Here is a 16715-nt window from a genome sequence, read left to right as displayed (position 1 = left end):
GAAACTTGAAACTTTGGGTTCAACAAAAAGTATGCATGCTGGAAATGCAGTAGATAAGTCGAGATGGGTCAAACCATATGCAGAATTTGTGAAGGTGAATGGGATGCCTCTTTAGATATCAAAAAGAAGAGAATGGGGATGAGGATAGAGGGTGAGGCTTTGGGGGTGAGGCTTTGGTAGCAACTTGTGATCATAGAAGTAATGTCCAGAAACCAAAGGTTGCAGAATGTCATGCACTATGAAAAGCAATAGAGCTATGCATGGATCTTATTTTCAGAAGTTTATTTTGGAAGGAGAAGCAAAGGCGATCATCATGCTAGTGAAGAGTCAAGAAGAGGTTTTTTTCTTATTATATATGGTCATTTAATTGATGATATTAGGAAAGTGCTTAATAATAAAAGTGAGTGGTTTTTACATTTTCCTTATAGAGATAAGAATATAATAGCTCATACTTTAGTAAAGACTGCTTTGTGCATAGCTGAGGAAAGAGTTTGGATCGAAGAAGACCGAGACTTTATTGTAAATAGTCTGGCAAAAGACAAAAGCTGTATCTTTGCATCACTCATAACACCTGCTATCAACCAATTAGTTGATTATACATATGGCACCGTTGTATCTAGCTAATTGGATTTCTTTTCATCATATAATTCCCACGTTCTATTGTTATAAAATTTATATTTCAATTTACTTAATTTTCTTTTTCTTTCTCGATGATGAGTGTTTTCGGATGATGATTGGGTCTCTTCAATCACAGAGAGAGAGAGAGAGGGAAGGAAACAAGGAGGGTCAGCCGAAATGTCAGACAAATTAGAAGCAGATGGAGAAGGCAAAGAGGCCATACACCATTGCATCGTGCATGATATGGGACTCACCGGCAACCGTACGACTATCGATCATATAATGTATATATGGGTCCTTCATCCCGATTTGCAGCACCATCATTACACCTTTTTCCCTATCCTTCCACTTTTTCTGCGATCAATCCCCAAACACTTCTTCGCTTTTCTTCTTTTTTTCTTGGTCCCAAGTAGTACCACACTTTGCTGAAACGTCTCTTTTTCAACCTTATATATAATCAAATTATATTAAAACATAATCCTTGATCCACAGAATTCTTTTTAAAAAGTAATACCCAAAATTTCAAAAAGAAAAATAAAAAACGACCCATGCCCTTTAATTCTTTATCCCTGGCTTTATTGAAACACAGAGACCCAACCCAAATCCCAAAGACAGAAATAAAACCCACCAAAATAATAGATAACAAAAAGTAGAAAGTTTCTGCAAAGCTGAGTATTTGTTTGAATTATTTTACTTTGTTGGGGGCTTTTTGTTTGTCCTCAAACCAGTACCTCTCTCTCTCTCTCTCTCTCTCTCTCTCTCTCTCTCTCTCTATGCGACTATTCTTTTCATTTTGTGTCTTACTCTCTTTCTTCTATGATGGAACCTAATAGGGTTTGCTGCAAATATTTGTCCTCTATAGGAAGGGAATATGCAATGAAGCGACACTACTAGCGAGACATGCGACCGAGAACGTTAAATGAAAACAATAATACTGTTTGTTTACTAAGTAGGGTGGATCGTTAATCCATGTGACCAATAATTCTTCTGGTTCTTTTTTCAAAAAACAAAACTGTTCTTTGAAACGTAAAGCTGAATGCTTTGGTTGTCATGCACAGTACAACTCCTGTCTCAGAAGTTGTAAAGCTGACTAGCTATTTAGGCAGTAACCACACGCTTAAGTCATGCAGAAACGGCTGCTCAAAAGAGTGTCACACAGAAAATGTTGCACCCCTAGGATTCCATACCATTCCGAGGCAGCTAGCGACTTTCCGGTCCGTTTCATGCTTTTAATTTTCATTTCTTTATTCTAATTGCTTTTAGCAGTTGGATTGATTCCTAGTGGGCGGCTATATACTCTTTCAAGATTAATATTTTTTATTGAACATAGCGTAAGTGAGATAAGGCTTATTGCTCAAAGATGGAAGAGACCAATTGAAGGTTTTATTAAAGCAAATTGGAATGCAGCAGTAGATGAAGGTGTAAGGTGAATGGAAATTGGTGTGATTGTGCGTGATCATGAAGGAGACATATTGACAACTTTGTTTGTTAACAAACCATTCCATTCCAAACCAGTTTTAGCCGAATGCTTTGCTTTGTGTAGAGCTATTATATGGAACTTTGTGAGCTTAATTTCAATAATGTTATTTTTGAAGGTGATGCACAGGTAATTGTGAGGACAGTGAATACAAAGAGAGAAAATTGGTTTTATTTTGGACAAGTTGTGGAAGATATACAAGAAATGCTTTAAAGGAAGGCAGATTAAAGAGCGTCATAGGTCCCAAGAACAGCAAATTGTATGGCACATCAGTTGGCTAAATTAAATTTTTGTTATGAGAGTGAGATTGTAATGATCGAAGAGAGTCCTAAGATTATTTCAGGTAATGTCTTGTTAGACAAATTCTGTAATTGATTAATTTTATCAATGATATGTCTTTAAAAAAAAAATTACACTTTTCAATGAGATGATGAACAGTTGATCAGTCTTAAGGATGAGACATATTGCAACTCATACTTCACATTGGAAGACGAAATGAACGCTTAAAATTCCAAATTAAGCTTTAACTTTTCATGTATCCAAGGAATATTGCTCTCATGATGTGGAATATTAATGGACCATATATGTATATGCAGGAACAGGAGCTGACTCTTTTGATCTTTTCACCACTTTCCAACAGCTAAATGTTTATTCTCTTTTATTTATTAATTGTATCTTTTAAGCTAATGATTCATCTCTTTTTAGACTCCTCTCCTGGCCCCCAATACAAATGATCATATAATATAGTTATATACACACATACATCGTCACTCATCAGCAGCATGAGTAGTAGCCTTGGTAAAGATGAGTACTTGGGGAACCCACCTGCATTCATGCATTGCTTTATCGTTTCACAGTCGTGGCCATTATTGGCTTAATCTTCCTCTTTTTATACATGCACTACATCAAAGTAAATTTATATGTTGTGATAGAAAAAGCAGATAGTGTGATTTATGGTGAAATTAACATTACATGAGAGGGCTTCAAGAAAATCTTAAATTATCTTTTTGAACATTTAAAATAAAGGATATTAATGTTATTTACTTACACAATTCCTCACTAGCAACCAAAATTGCTGGTACGTAACAAAAAGAGGATGACTTAAACAAAGGCAATCCTTCCTACATGCCATTGGCATCATGGCACTTGGGTACTACTGCTTATCATTGGAGGTGACTCGTATCTCAGAGCAGACATTAGGCGCTGACATGGTTGATTTGTCGTGTGAGAAATCGTCTGTACATGGGGGCTAGTGATTGAAAAAACTATTATTGGGGCATTTAGATGGATAGATTTACGAGGAGAATTTGGGTTTGGGTCTTTAAAATCCAAATCACATGTATTAATAAAGATTTAAGAAGGGTTGCACGACCAAGCGCTCAGCCTCTTGAGTCTTTACCTTTTAATAGATGATATTTTTTTTTTAACTTTTTTACAGATGGCAATTTATGGTTGGGTGGACATGGTGTAATTAACAGACTATTGTCAACATATTGACTTAAATATCAAAATTATTAAAGTTTAAAACAGGGAGAAATTTTCAAAATTAGAGTATAAGGATAAATATGTCAAAAATAAGTTAGTCACGTCGACTATTTTAATATTTAACAATGAATGTCAGTTTTTCATATTTATTCATGTTTTGATCAAAATCAAGGTCCCATGCATGCAAGTGGGTCTACAGATTGATTATTGTGCGAACTGTTGTTAGATTTCATTGTTAACTCGAGATCACTTGTCTTTTTGTTTAATAATCATAATTCAAGACTTGTTACACATGTGAACATGCAATAATGTAAGCCACTAAAGGAGTCTGATCCACCGGCCAATTCAAGACTCCTGTTTTCTTGGTGCAACATTTGTAACCATATGAAGACTAGCTATCCCAATAGATGGAAAAGAAGTCGTCCTTAAAGTTCCTTGCTGTTACAGTTTAACCCATTCCTTTCGTTTTGTTTTGTTTTCCTGGTCGATTGTGCATTAGCCGGTACCATTCGACCAACATGCCATTCTTTTTAAAAGAAAAGATTAGATTAGATTAATGTTGATTTACACACCAAAAGGCTACAAATCCACGTGACGAGGTGTGCACTAAGTGGTGAGCGGACATTAGGGCCAGCGCTTGGCCAAGCAAACAGAGTCCAGCAATCACACACCAAAAAAGAGAGGGCTTTCACATCAAACTCTGAAGTAGGTAGGGAATGAAAAAGAAAAGGACACCACAAGCTGACAAATTCAGACAGCCTTTCTTATCAAACCCCTCCTCGACTATCCTTCTCCTTCGTCTCCCTACTCCCCACTCTCTACCAAACGAATCTCTTTCTGTTCCTCATGGACCCCTCCCTCACTGCCTCCCATCTCTCTTACCTTTTGATCCTTTTAAAAACTCACGAAAATATTCCAAAATATAAAAACAAAATAATATGATAACATAATTTAATGAGTGCTTTGTCTACTTCGTGACCTTTGAGCCTCTGAGCATGCCCATAAACCGAGAGAGATATCTGAGCCTACCCTCCTTTTTCATGTGGATTTTCAACCTCCCCTCATATATCACACTTCTCGTACAGACAGCCATAGGCCCAGAGAGAGAGACAGAGAGAGACCCTTGTAACAATTTTCGTTTACTTCTTCAGGTTTCTCTAACACACAGCTTTTGAATCAGAGGAGGAGATTGTATCTTGGGAGAGCCTCGATAAGTGACAAAAAGTTTTACTCCTCAATCCTCATCCTCCCTACAAATGCCACCACCTTTGAATCCCTCCTGAATCTTTCCTTTTCCTCTTTTAATCATCCCATATTTTCCGAGAAACATAAAGTGGTCTAGCTCCTTTAAAAAGCAGATTCATAGCTCAAAGCTCTCCCCTTTAAATCCCAAGCCCCACCTCCCTTTCTCTCTTTTTCCAAGTTCCCAAGTGATTTTTCTTCCTTTTCCATCCTTTTATCACCTAACAAAACTTTCCACACAATCGTGACTCGAAAAAAAATAAAGAGAGAACTTTCCACTCAATCATATTTTCTCGTTTCCCAAACAAACCCAAGAAGCCCCCGCCATCCATTTTGAGTCTCGCAACGCCTAAAACTACAACCCAGGAAGTCCATAGCTACTGCTTAATATGTTCTCTCTTACGATCATCTTTAGGTCTTTTATTTGCTTGTGGTTTACGGTTTACAACGCTCGAGCCGGTTTTCTTTCTGAACCGGCTAATGGCCATGACCAGCCGTTGAACCCGGGAGAGTACTCGGTCCCGGCCTACCCGGTTCAGACTCAGACCCAGACCTGCCGGCTCGACCTCTCAACAGAGCTCTTCGGCGGCGTGAGCGAGGCCTGCGGTAAGAACCTCGACCGAAGCCGCTGCTGCCCCGTTTTGGCCGCGTGGCTTTTCGCTGCTCACGCCAGGTCGGCTCTGCAGGTGTCATCGGCTCCGGCTCCCGCGGCGGAAGAAGACCTCCCGATGATGCCGGACGACGCGCAGAGGTGTGTGAACACGCTGCAAAGCTCACTGTTGAACCGGGGCATTCGGATTCCACAGCCGAACGCGAGCTGTGACGCCATCCTTTGCTTTTGTGGGATTCGGCTACACCAGATTAGCTCGCTGAGCTGTCCCGCGGCTTTCAACGTTACTGGGTTTCACAATGCCACTCCGACGGCTTCCGTCAGGAATTTGGAGAAGAATTGCCGGAATTCTTCTTATTCTGGTTGCACCAAGTGCCTTGGTGCTCTTCAAAAGGTTTGTTTCCCTCGATTCATATAACTAAATAACCATTTAATGTATGTAAATTTTGTGATAATATATCAATCTGCTTAGCTCTGGTATTGCTTAAATTTGGTTACTTTTTCGGTTTTGTGTGCTTTTTGAGCTATGGAAATCTAGATTGGGTTCAGGGGTTTTGGTATTTTCCATTTGGAAATTCTCGAGTGATGAAAATTACATGTTGATATGATCAAGATAGCCACATTTTTTAAGGGGATTATTAGTCTTGCGAACTGACTCGATATTTTAGGTTGAGCTCCAAGCATCTTCGTGTGATTATAAATTTTATATATTTGTCCGAGCCTACACATTTTCTTCTATGAAACAAGGAGACTTCATTTATTTTCTTCATGTCAAAATTAATTAATTGGATTCAAACCCATTTTCTTTCTAAAACCAACCATGATTCTTTCGAGTGTACGGCTACACTTGCTTGCCGAAAGAATGGAAATGAGATGGCTTAAACATATATAAATATATATGGATTCAGACCTGGTGATAATGGCACATGAACACGATGGTGTGGAAGTGTCTGAAAGTGGAAGTGAGTTGGAGTTGTTCGTCCTGCCGTTTCCTAAAAACAATCAAAGTCGTTTCGGTAGACCCCTTTAAAAACGACTCTCCATATTTTGCATCGTTGTTTCCTTTTTACCAAACTTCTATATTTTTTTATTTGGAATGTAATATGACTGAAATGTCCATACTATACTGTCCATAATTACAGCTCAAGGGTGGATACAAAAACGGGACGGGAGGGGACATGGCCACGAGCGAGAGGGCGAGCAAGATGTTCAACAGGGACTGCCAGCTAATGGGGCTGACTTGGCTGTTGGCGCGCAACAAAACGGCCTATATTCCTACGGTCTCGGCCGTGTTACGGGCCATCATGTACAGTGCGCATCCGCCGCACGAGTCTACGTGCAGCCCCGATCAGGAGAACATGCCACTCGCCGTGGATTCCCTGCAGTTCCAGAAAGACCAGTCCTCATCGCCGTCCATACTTCGGTTTCCCATTTTGCCACTAATCATTTGCGTTTCCCTGATCGTGTAAAAAATAAATAAATAAAAAAAAGAAAAGGTCGGGTCCGTACGTGGCGTGGCCATCTTCTCTCTCTCTCTGTGGAAATTTTTTGGGTGTCTTATGTTGTGTCGGGTCACGTGAAGCTAGTAGACAAACGGGCTACCCGCTGTAAATGTCAGCCCGTACCGAGACTTGTTTGACGTGTAGATGTAGCGTTGCGTAGCGTATGGTATGAGGGAGGAGGGATGGGTTGTTTTATTTTTGCTAAATTTATATTCAGTCTTACCCTCTATTAATCATATCTTATTGCCATATTTTTATGGCGTTTATTCAAAGAGCCATGTTTAATGAGTTGCCTCTCTACTGAATATGAATTTGTCCTGAGTAAATGGAAAATGGTAAACTTACAGTGTCAAACATGGTTAAACCTTTTGTGTTTGGGATTTGTAGAGGGGAAAAAGTAATAAAATCCCAAAGAAATCAGCTTAGATTGCGCGGATTAACAAAAGTGGTGAAGCCGTCGAGAAAACCGACTCACGAGGCAACAGGACCATCTCCCTATGACTCAGTCAGTATGTTGGTGGCGTTGTGTTTTGCAATTGGCTGTGTATTTGAAAATTTTTGGCTACAATTTCGAAGTGTGAATTTAAAAAACCTGGAAATGAAAAGCACAGGGTTGAGGTGTATCGAGGGTTACAATATTCTCTAATTTCACATGTTTTGGGGAGAAAATTGAGGTTGAATGTTTGCTGCATTCTCTCATTTTACATGAAATTCTTGCAATAAACTATTATATATTTGTAGTAGGGTAGTAGCATGAATGCAGGATCGTAATTGTTCTGGGTGGCAACACCGTTTTTGGGGTCTTATATTTTATTACTTAAATGTTGTCTAGTCCTGCCCAATGACAACAAGTGTTGTTCTAATGAGATAACAAGTATTGTTTATGCAGGCCCAAATCCACAAGATTAGCATGAGGAAATTGACCTTGTATAATCTTTGGGCCGGACCACAGCGCTAATTTGCATATGGGAACATCCCTAAATATTCAGGGCTTAAAAGGAGTTCCAGTTTTGGAAATAGGACACAAGTTTATGTAACACTCGGATGCCAAGATGAAGAAACAATCGAGTAATTATCATGAGTTCCCTAAAGAAGGCTGTACATAACATTTCAATTTAGAAGTAAAGCCTAGACGTGAATTTAATGAATCATTACTCAATAGAATTGGAAATATAGTTTTTCTCGACTATCTAAAATAAGAAGTCACTTCCTATAGATCAGCAAAGATAAACACTCACCAGCCTTTGCCTATTAGCCACAGCCAGTCGAGTGTCACCCCTGCAAAAATACCTCCTAGAAGAAACAAAACCAGAAGGTTTCCCAGGGCATTCTGCTCCGGTCCCTACGAGGATTAGAAACGCATTAAGTTTTCTTATAAACGTTCTTGGCCTTTATAAAAGCCAATAATGAGTAGCTTTTGGCAAACTAACCTTGTAACCTTTTGGCGCAGAAGTAAGGACGCAGACAGTGAGGTAACCATTTGTTAACCCCAAGAAGGATGTGAGCAGTATCATCCAGCCTTGGTCACCATACTTGGCCGTGAAATAGAATGCTGGGATGAGTAAAAACCGAGAAAGAATTGCTATCATGAGACCTTTCCGTGATTCCAACTTCAGGAATTTCAAGAGTGGAATGTATCTTCCAATAAGATCCCATACATTATACATTGCAATCAAAACAAGAGCATACCTGAAAATTTAAACACTCATCAGAATATCACACTAAAACATGAGCGCGCGTGCGCGCGCACACAAACACACTGTGAGAGACCTTGTCGTTCAATTCTCTAATTGGTCATTGCAGGACAGCGAGATGGACATGATAAATTATTGATTTGCACAAGTGATTAACAAGGCTCTAAAACAATGAAGTATTATTTGATATGCACATACCATGCACCTAAGCCGTGAGATCCAGTATCTTCAGATAAGAATCCAGGGAAAATAGATAGTGTCAGAACATATATCAGAAACATATCAAGTGCATAATCAATGTTCTGAAATAACAATTCTTTGTTGCTTAGCCGCTCAAGTTGTTTTGGGTCTTCCTCAGCCTGCAAAATTCCAGTGTCTCACAAATGATTGACTTAATAAATATTAGCGAAATTTATTGCATGTTATTAGAGAGAGAATGACATGCCTCTTGTTGTGGTAAGGTTTGGATGCCGCCAGCAGCAAGGTCAGCTGAAACAGTTTTTGATCCTTCTGAGGCTGCCTTTGAACGGTAATACTTCACAATTGCAAGTTTCGGAAAGGCAAATGCATAGAGAAGAACACAAAGAAGCTCGAAAAAGGTGGAAATGGCAAAGAACAAAACTGCATTGGAGCATATAATATAATTTTAGAAACATCTTTTCAGAAAGCCCAAGAGTGTGCTTGTCTGTCTATTATGATAGTTTACCGAGAAAAAATGGTACATAACATTCAAATATTCCAACATGTAATGATTTCTTAGCATCAAGAAAAAGATTAAACACACAGTTGTATTAAGAAAGATGGACTTAGTTAATTACACACCAATCCAATCGTAGCATGCACCTAAAGTCCACCATTCCCTGAAGGATGACTATTGAAGTTGAGAAGAACAAGAATAAATGGAAGTAATAAAAATGCAGAAACTGAAAGAACAGGTTTTTCTAGGACCTCTTGTATAATAATCAGGTGATAAAATAAATAATGTTAAAACAAAAATTACTTGTCAATGTCCTCTGTCCCTCTTGTATAAATATTACTGGACAATGAAAGTTTTATGCACTCAACAATGAGTCCCAGGTTACTCGTATCCAAAACAAACTTGAAATGAGTTGGACAAACCTACAAAAGCTAGAAACTCATAGTGGATAAGGATCTCAAATTAATCCAACTATAGTTAACAACTTACTAAGATGAAAAAGTGAATCCTTGAAAGAAACAAAAATATTAGGAATTTGATGATATGGGTCATAATATGCAATTGGAAATTTGTAACTATAATTTCCAGAAGTCACCAATCTGCTATGTCATAGCATTAATTTTTCAACAATAGGACCATCAGGGAGATTTTTCCTTATATTTCTATGTATAGGAAACTGAAATAATAGCTATCTGAACATACGTGCACCCTTGCGAAGACCATCCTTGGTACTTTCAAAAGCTGCTTTTGTTATCAACCTCAAAGCAGAGGTTAGAATCCCTGATGCAGCCAAGCCAGCAAGGAAAGACTGAAAAAAAGGGAAAATAAAAAGAAACAGTTAAACAAAGAAACTGATGACAAGTTTCTTAAGTCTCAACAGCTGAGAATCTGTTGAACATGTTATGTAATAATGACGGTCATGAATACTGACTTGAATGAATTCAGGTCGCATGAAGGAGAGATCCCCAACCATTCCCCCCTGCACATGAGCATCTGCAACTCCAAAAGCACCGCTAATGGCACATGTTCCAATAAAAGTTCCAAGTCCCCCTTTTCCAGAAGTAGCTAAATCCAACTATTGCAGAATAATGATAGAGAAGAAAGGAATAAAAACACTATCTCAAAGAATTAATAATTTGTTTCTAAATTAATGGTATGTGTAACCAGATCTGGTAGAATTCAGGAAGGAAAATAATTGATGAGGAGAACAAATTGTACTTACAACTAAAACCAAAAAAGAGCTTATAAAAAACAGGATATAGCCAAATAGGTTTCTTCGTCTAGTATTCATTTTTGCCTCATGGTATGCCAATATTGCAAGTGTTCCAAGGGCAAATGGCTGATATACAAGTGTCAAAACCCTTGCAGAATGGTATTTCTGCAAAAGAAGAAAAGAAAGAACCTTAATTACTTAGGCAATCCTTTGCTACAGAAACAACTATTGACATTCTTATAATTGAGATTCAGAAAAAGTCTTAACAAATAGAGTAAACAATATATATTATAATTCACCAAATCTAGATCTAACAAGTTGATGCTAAAGATATGTGATGGAAACAGTCCAGAGCAAGTCTAAATAGAGGCAAAATGGGTCCTACCAAACCATAAATGATATGTTACAAAACCTCTAATCTAATTCAGGGCATAGAGATCGCAGTTTGGAAACCAATCAGAAAAATCAGGATAAATGGGAACCAACAGGGCAAGGCTGAATGAGAAATGAAGACAAGAATATGTAAAAAGTTTCCACAGTAAATGGTTCAAAATCTCAAAATTTCTGCAAATGACAGGATCAATAACTGTGCTTTATTTTCAATTTCTGTGAATTGATCGCGAAAAAGGGTGAGATCAAGCCCCGAGCTAAGTGGTACCAATCTCTGGTCAACCAATTCCTATTTGCTGTTTATCAGTAAAACAATGAGGATAGATCACCCATTACACCTTAAATTTAGGTTTTCATATAAGTATTAGATATCTTCTTCAAGTGCTTCCTTTCAGAGGAGTAGCTTTGCAGGCCAGTTGGACATGAAATACTCGCCTTAACAAAACTACAGCCATTATATTAACTCCAAAACCTGTAAAAGCATACTACAAAACCTGAGAGAGACTTGATATACCGGGAACAGGTAAGAATAGTAATCTCCAATCGTAAGCATACTGTTCCATGAAAAAAGGCACCCGTTTCCAAGAAGCCAGCATACTATAATTGCCATATACTTTCCCTGTTAATGAAAGCAGATATAAATAAAAAAGAATCTTTAGATAACCAAGCATCCTTCAGCAGTGACAAATAAAGAAAACGAAAGTCTTGATCACAAGCTAAAAAACAAAAAATCCAAAAACAAAAAGAAAGCTTGATAACAAACCTCAAGATTAGCAGGAGGCACATTTTCATAAGGGGCTGCCATGAATGAATGCTTTCCTTTCAACGAACTCCTACAGCTGATGCCGACAATATATGAACGAGTAGTTACTAAAGAACTGGTTCGTTTTATTTAAGGCTTTTTTTCCCCCATCCCACATCAGGCCCAGTAGCTAAGTAGGACTTATTCCAGAATTTCCAGGGCATTATTCCCACTAATTGAATAAAAATCCGTCTACACTACAAATTAAATTGACTTCTAGTCTTCAATTCATGATGAAATTCATGGCAAGGGGAAAAAAGGAGATATTTCCAACACCCAGAACTACAATTTTCGAAACCAATAATCAATTAAGAAAGAAAAAAAAGAACTAGAACCCATTCATCATATAATAAATACATGATCGGTTCACAAACGTGAAAAATTACAGTCATTCAACATGAATGAACCTGAACTCTTTAGAATGAGAATAGAAATCAAAGAAGCATCAATCAGATGAAACAACCAATAGCACATACAAGAGAAAAGTCGAAACCCAGAGGTGGAACTCACAGTTAGAAGCTGGCTGCGTATTTATGGCCTATGAGAGATTCTGGTACCTTTTTTGAGAATCTGGAATTGCTTTATTTTATCTGCTTTATATACCAGTAGATAATCTAAAAGAGAAAAACTTGAGAAATAATAGAAAAGAAAAAGAACTTCTTTTGGTTTGATGATCTAAAAGCAAATATATTTTCAACAATTACAGCGCTGGCTATTGCCAGTTGGTACTGGCAATTTCTTTCGTGGAAAATTAGAATCCAAAGAGTTTCCGTGTTTGGTCGAATGTGTAATGCCCGGTTTGGTTAGCCAGTTTTGGTGAAAACATCTTATCTGGATTTGTAACGTATGGTAATTTTGAATACTCAAAAGTAATTTTCCATCTCTCAAATTTTAAAACTATCATTCTAAATAAACAGTATAAAACAGTAAAAATTGATTTGAAGTGAAGTAAATAATATATAAACAGTGCGTAAATAATACATGTTCAATATATAAATAATGTATAATTTGGATATTTTATAAATACGGTAGAACTCACAAATTTTTTAAATTTTAAAAAATAAAAATAATTTTATCTTATCTCACCGTCAGCACACTTTTTTATAAGTTATTTTATTATTATTTTAAATATTTTCATTTTAACACAAGCAGGTCTAAGTCATTCCTCCAGTATTTTTTGAAAGGGACTCACGATTTTTTTATTTTTTGTTTTTAAAAAGGAATCTTTTTCTATTTATTTCCATTTTCAATCATCTTAAATGGCATGCGTTGACCAATTTGATTTTTTATTTTTTTCCCATAATAGTTTAATATTTTTCCCTTTCAACATGGGCAAGTAATAAAAACAAAATCTTAAAAATAAAACTAGTTTTTTAAAATAATAATAAATGAGGTGGAGACATGAGGTAGACCGTTGAGTCCCTCATCATTTACAAATCATTAACTGATTAGAAAAAAAAAAATTTAATAAGGACACTAAGTTTTTTGTTGGTAAGCAAAATAATAGGTCAGAGCGATCAGCATAACCTTTTTTAGACATGATTATAGGAGTTTCTCTCTATTGTAAAATATCTAATTTAAATTATAGTTATTACCCTAAGGCCTAAAGACGAGCCCACCACCACAACACTTTCAAAATATTTAATTGGTTCAAAACTTATCACATGGCATAAAAGTTAAGTTTTACTGTTATAAATAGTTTTAACTTATATCCTTATTCGAATTTTTGGCTTCAAAGTCATGAAATACCAACTCGTATCAATTGAGCTACCATATTGATAGTAATTATAATACTAAGTTACTTATTATTATATTTTATGCCCTGTATGGAATAAAAAATTATATTTTTAAATAACTGCATAGAATATATAATAAAATGCTTAATTATATAACATAATTTGATTTTAACGATAAATTTTAAATTTGTAAATCAAGTCTTACTATTAAAACTATATAAATAATATACTTTAAGCACCAACTTGAGAATATAATAACTCTTATAATAAGCATATATAATTAATTCTTAGTTTTCCAATTTCTTATTTCTAGTTTTATATTTTTAATTTCTAGTAGCCATCGACTTGAGTTTGCATGTACCTATTGACGGGAGTTTATAAAACGTGCAGTCGTTTTAAAAAAAATGAATTAATTTAGAACCCACATAAAAAAAAAAAAAAAAAAACTAACTTTTTAATTGTAGACCTCACTCTTTTTCAAAGCGATTGCGCGGTATTTACAGTTTTACGACTGTATGTAATATTGCTCTTTATATAAATAAGACATCAGAACATACCGAGCCTTGAATGCTCTGGTATACAATGGGAAAAAAAGAAACGAAAATGCTAGTCCCTCCAGTGTAATGGTTCAAAATTATAGTTTGAATATTTAAATTTTTTAAAAGTAATTTTAAGTTAATAGTTAAGAAAGTTATTATTAATGAAGTTATATATATATATTTAATTAAATTTTTTTAATAGTTCATATGTTTAAAAAATATTTAAAAAAAATAACTACAAATTTGTAGTAACCCAACAGTAAACGCTGGATGCCCGCAAGCACCAGGAACTGGACTGTTTGGGTTACATGCGTACGTTTAGAGGTTGTAAAGCTAAAAATTGGGATGAAAAGGGGATTATTGATTGATTTTATCCTTTATATGCTCAACGGTGCCACCGAACACGCCCGAGCCTACTCTCCCAAAACTGTCCATTATTTATTTATTATTATTTGTTGAGTTTTGTTATATATAAATAGAATTATATATTAATCTTGCATATTAATACTGATTCTTTCATATTCAAAATTTAAATTAGCATAATTTTTAATAAAATTTATTTTTTAACTAATCACATTATATTAATATATATATTAATACATAATTACACTTACAACTAATTTTTTTTTTTTTTTTGTTTATTTCGGTCCATGCAAGCCGCACCTCCCTCAGAAAATTCATTCACTCAATTTTATTAACTTAATTGGTGTAGGGACCACGTGACAAGCTTTCAGGCATGCATGCATTTGGTTTTTAATATTTTTTAAAATACTTATTTGATAAGAAAATCTACTGATTCCATTTTTATTGCAAGAACCTTGGTGGAGGAAACGTTTTACTATTTACAAGGAGTATAAAAAAAAAAAAACAAAATCTTATACTATGTCTAAATGCAACATAATTTAACTTATAGTATTCTTATGAGATGTTTTTAGGACTGTAAATGAATCAATCTGTTCAATAGCTTACTCAGTTAAACTTGAGATTGTGTTCAACTCATTAGAAAAAAACTCGCTAGTAAAAAAATATCAACTCGATTAGTAAATGATACATACTGGATTAAACTATACTCGACCTAGCAAAGGGTCGTTAAGGCCTAATCATTTATATTCAACTCGACTCATTAGCTTGACTCTATTAAAGTTGGGGTTGGGCTCTAAATCTGATGGAGTCAAAATGCCCAACTTTAACCAAACTCGAAGGCCAAGTTGAGCTCTGACTCAGACTCTGAATCTGAGCGGATTTTGAATCGGAGTTGCCGAAGTCGGAGCATTAGAGCCATAGAGAGAGAGAGAGAGAGAGAGAGAAAAAAAAAACTTTGTGGGAGTTGAAATTCCACCAAGTATTCATCCAAAATCCCAAACAAAGCAACCCCAAACCCACAAAACATTCATTGATAAGCACTCACACTTCAATCAACAAACAAAACAACCAAACCCACAATCTTTATGAAAACGAAAATAAATCATTTAACAAAAAACTGAAACTTGTTGAAATTCTAAAGAAAGATTTTTCATAAGTTCCCAAGGGTGTGTCTGGCTCATGCAAGCAGTTAAATTAAAAACCGAGAACTAGAGCTCCAAGCTCTAATCAATCAGAGTAGAACAAACATAAAACAGACAAAACCCATTATGCTTACCTTCATGCTACTAAGTGGTTCCACCATAAATGTAGGCCCAAATGAGAAAATAGCCCAGGAAGCACTCGATTTCACTGACCACGTGGACCACGGGGATGCACATTACTAAGGGTGACAATGGAATAGAGAAGGCTTGAGAGGACATTAGGGTTGGCGCCAATGTCCTTGAACATATGATTGAGAGAAAGCCTACACAAGTCGGATTTGGATTCATAGTTCAGATTTGAACTTCAACAAAGTTGGAGTTAGAGGCAGATTTAGGGGAATCCAATTTCTACTATGTCTGTGCTTCAACCAAAATTTTTAGAGCAACTTTGACTCTGAACTCTGAATTTTTCTAACCTGTAAGCGTCGGAGTCAAAGTGGACATCGGCTGGAGTTGGAGCTAACAGAAGTTTTGCTTAGTCCTAATTAAAATTCATTGATACATTGATGAATGTATGAATAAGGCTCTACCAAGCAACAAGTCTGTCCTAAGCAACAAGGTTCTCCCGAGCAACAATGGTTGACCTTGAGAACCAACTAGGGGGTCACTCTCAAGCACCTCTCAGGCACCTTAAATCTCCATCTTCACCGTAACAAACTACCCTAGAGCACTCACTTGAGCTTGCCAAATCTTCATTATCACTAAGGCATGGTTGCCCTCAAGCCAACAAAAGAAGAGAGAAGGGAACATTCCAACAACAGGTCATCTTCGAGCCACACTTGAACACTACAAAAATCGAAATCTAACCAAACATCAGGCCATTAGGCTTAGGTTTGCAAGTCTTAGGGCCGGTTTGGGTAACAAACATACCTCAGATTTCTGAGGTGAGTTCGTACTTCAACCACCAAACACTATAAACATACTCAAACACAATCCAACTAACGTTCCTATAACTATAGCATGATTGTACTTTCATTTCAAATAACTTTTCCCATCAACCATTCTCTCTCTCCCTTTCTGTTGACGACCATCACCCTCATCTTCCCCAAGTCAACACTTTCTCCAACTGAATCTCTCTACAGCAATTTGAGCGGACCTCTACAGCGATTTGAGTGGACCTCTTGCTTTGTTTGAGTAGCCTGACC

The 16715-nt window shown here is 36.5% G+C and overlaps 2 protein-coding genes across 5 annotated transcripts; one reads left to right on the top strand and one right to left on the bottom strand.

Annotated features, from left to right (window-relative positions):
* The first annotated feature begins 4505 nt into the window (after positions 1 to 4505).
* Positions 4506 to 7206, top strand: LOC122303889 (uncharacterized GPI-anchored protein At4g28100). The gene is made up of 2 exons (XM_043115885.1): positions 4506 to 5826; positions 6575 to 7206. The coding sequence occupies exons 1-2, from the start codon at positions 5212 to 5214 to the stop codon at positions 6899 to 6901; spliced, it is 942 nt and encodes a 313-aa protein (XP_042971819.1). The 5' UTR covers positions 4506 to 5211; the 3' UTR covers positions 6902 to 7206.
* A 781-nt stretch (positions 7207 to 7987) lies between these two features.
* Positions 7988 to 12521, bottom strand: LOC122303888 (equilibrative nucleotide transporter 3-like). 4 transcript variants are annotated; one of them, XM_043115884.1, is made up of 10 exons: positions 12207 to 12521; positions 11692 to 11767; positions 11423 to 11547; positions 10548 to 10703; positions 10257 to 10400; positions 10028 to 10133; positions 9074 to 9249; positions 8827 to 8987; positions 8365 to 8623; positions 7988 to 8276 (listed from the first exon to the last, which is right to left on the bottom strand). In XM_043115884.1, exons 3-10 carry the CDS (start codon positions 11522 to 11524, stop codon positions 8169 to 8171), a joined length of 1212 nt encoding a protein of 403 aa, XP_042971818.1. In that variant the 5' UTR covers positions 11525 to 11547; positions 11692 to 11767; positions 12207 to 12521; the 3' UTR covers positions 7988 to 8168. The 4 variants fall into 4 exon arrangements, with proteins under 4 accessions (XP_042971818.1, XP_042971817.1, XP_042971816.1 ...); XM_043115883.1 differs by having other exon boundaries at positions 12241 to 12521; XM_043115882.1 differs by having other exon boundaries at positions 11443 to 11547; positions 12207 to 12519.
* Between the last annotated feature and the right edge of the window lie 4194 nt (positions 12522 to 16715).

This window comes from Carya illinoinensis, chromosome 3 (genome assembly GCF_018687715.1).
Source record: "Carya illinoinensis cultivar Pawnee chromosome 3, C.illinoinensisPawnee_v1, whole genome shotgun sequence".
NCBI classification, from domain to species: domain Eukaryota; kingdom Viridiplantae; phylum Streptophyta; class Magnoliopsida; order Fagales; family Juglandaceae; genus Carya; species Carya illinoinensis.
This window is presented reverse-complemented; position numbering and strand designations above follow the sequence as displayed.

Bases quoted from the DNA above. Each gene is read 5' to 3' on its own strand.
- LOC122303889 (XM_043115885.1), top strand. From the start codon at position 5,212: ATGTTCTCTCTTACGATCATCTTTAGGTCTTTTATTTGCTTGTGGTTT. The intron at 5,827-6,574 runs GTTTGTTTCCCT...CCATAATTACAG, and splicing joins GCCTTGGTGCTCTTCAAAAG to CTCAAGGGTGGATACAAAAA.
- LOC122303888 (XM_043115882.1), bottom strand. From the start codon at position 11,733: ATGGCAGCCCCTTATGAAAATGTGCCTCCTGCTAATCTTGAG. The intron at 10,401-10,547 runs GTAAGTACAATT...ATTCTGCAATAG, and splicing joins GCTCTTTTTTGGTTTTAGTT to TTGGATTTAGCTACTTCTGG. The intron at 10,134-10,256 runs GTCAGTATTCAT...CCTTTTTTTCAG, and splicing joins TGCGACCTGAATTCATTCAA to TCTTTCCTTGCTGGCTTGGC.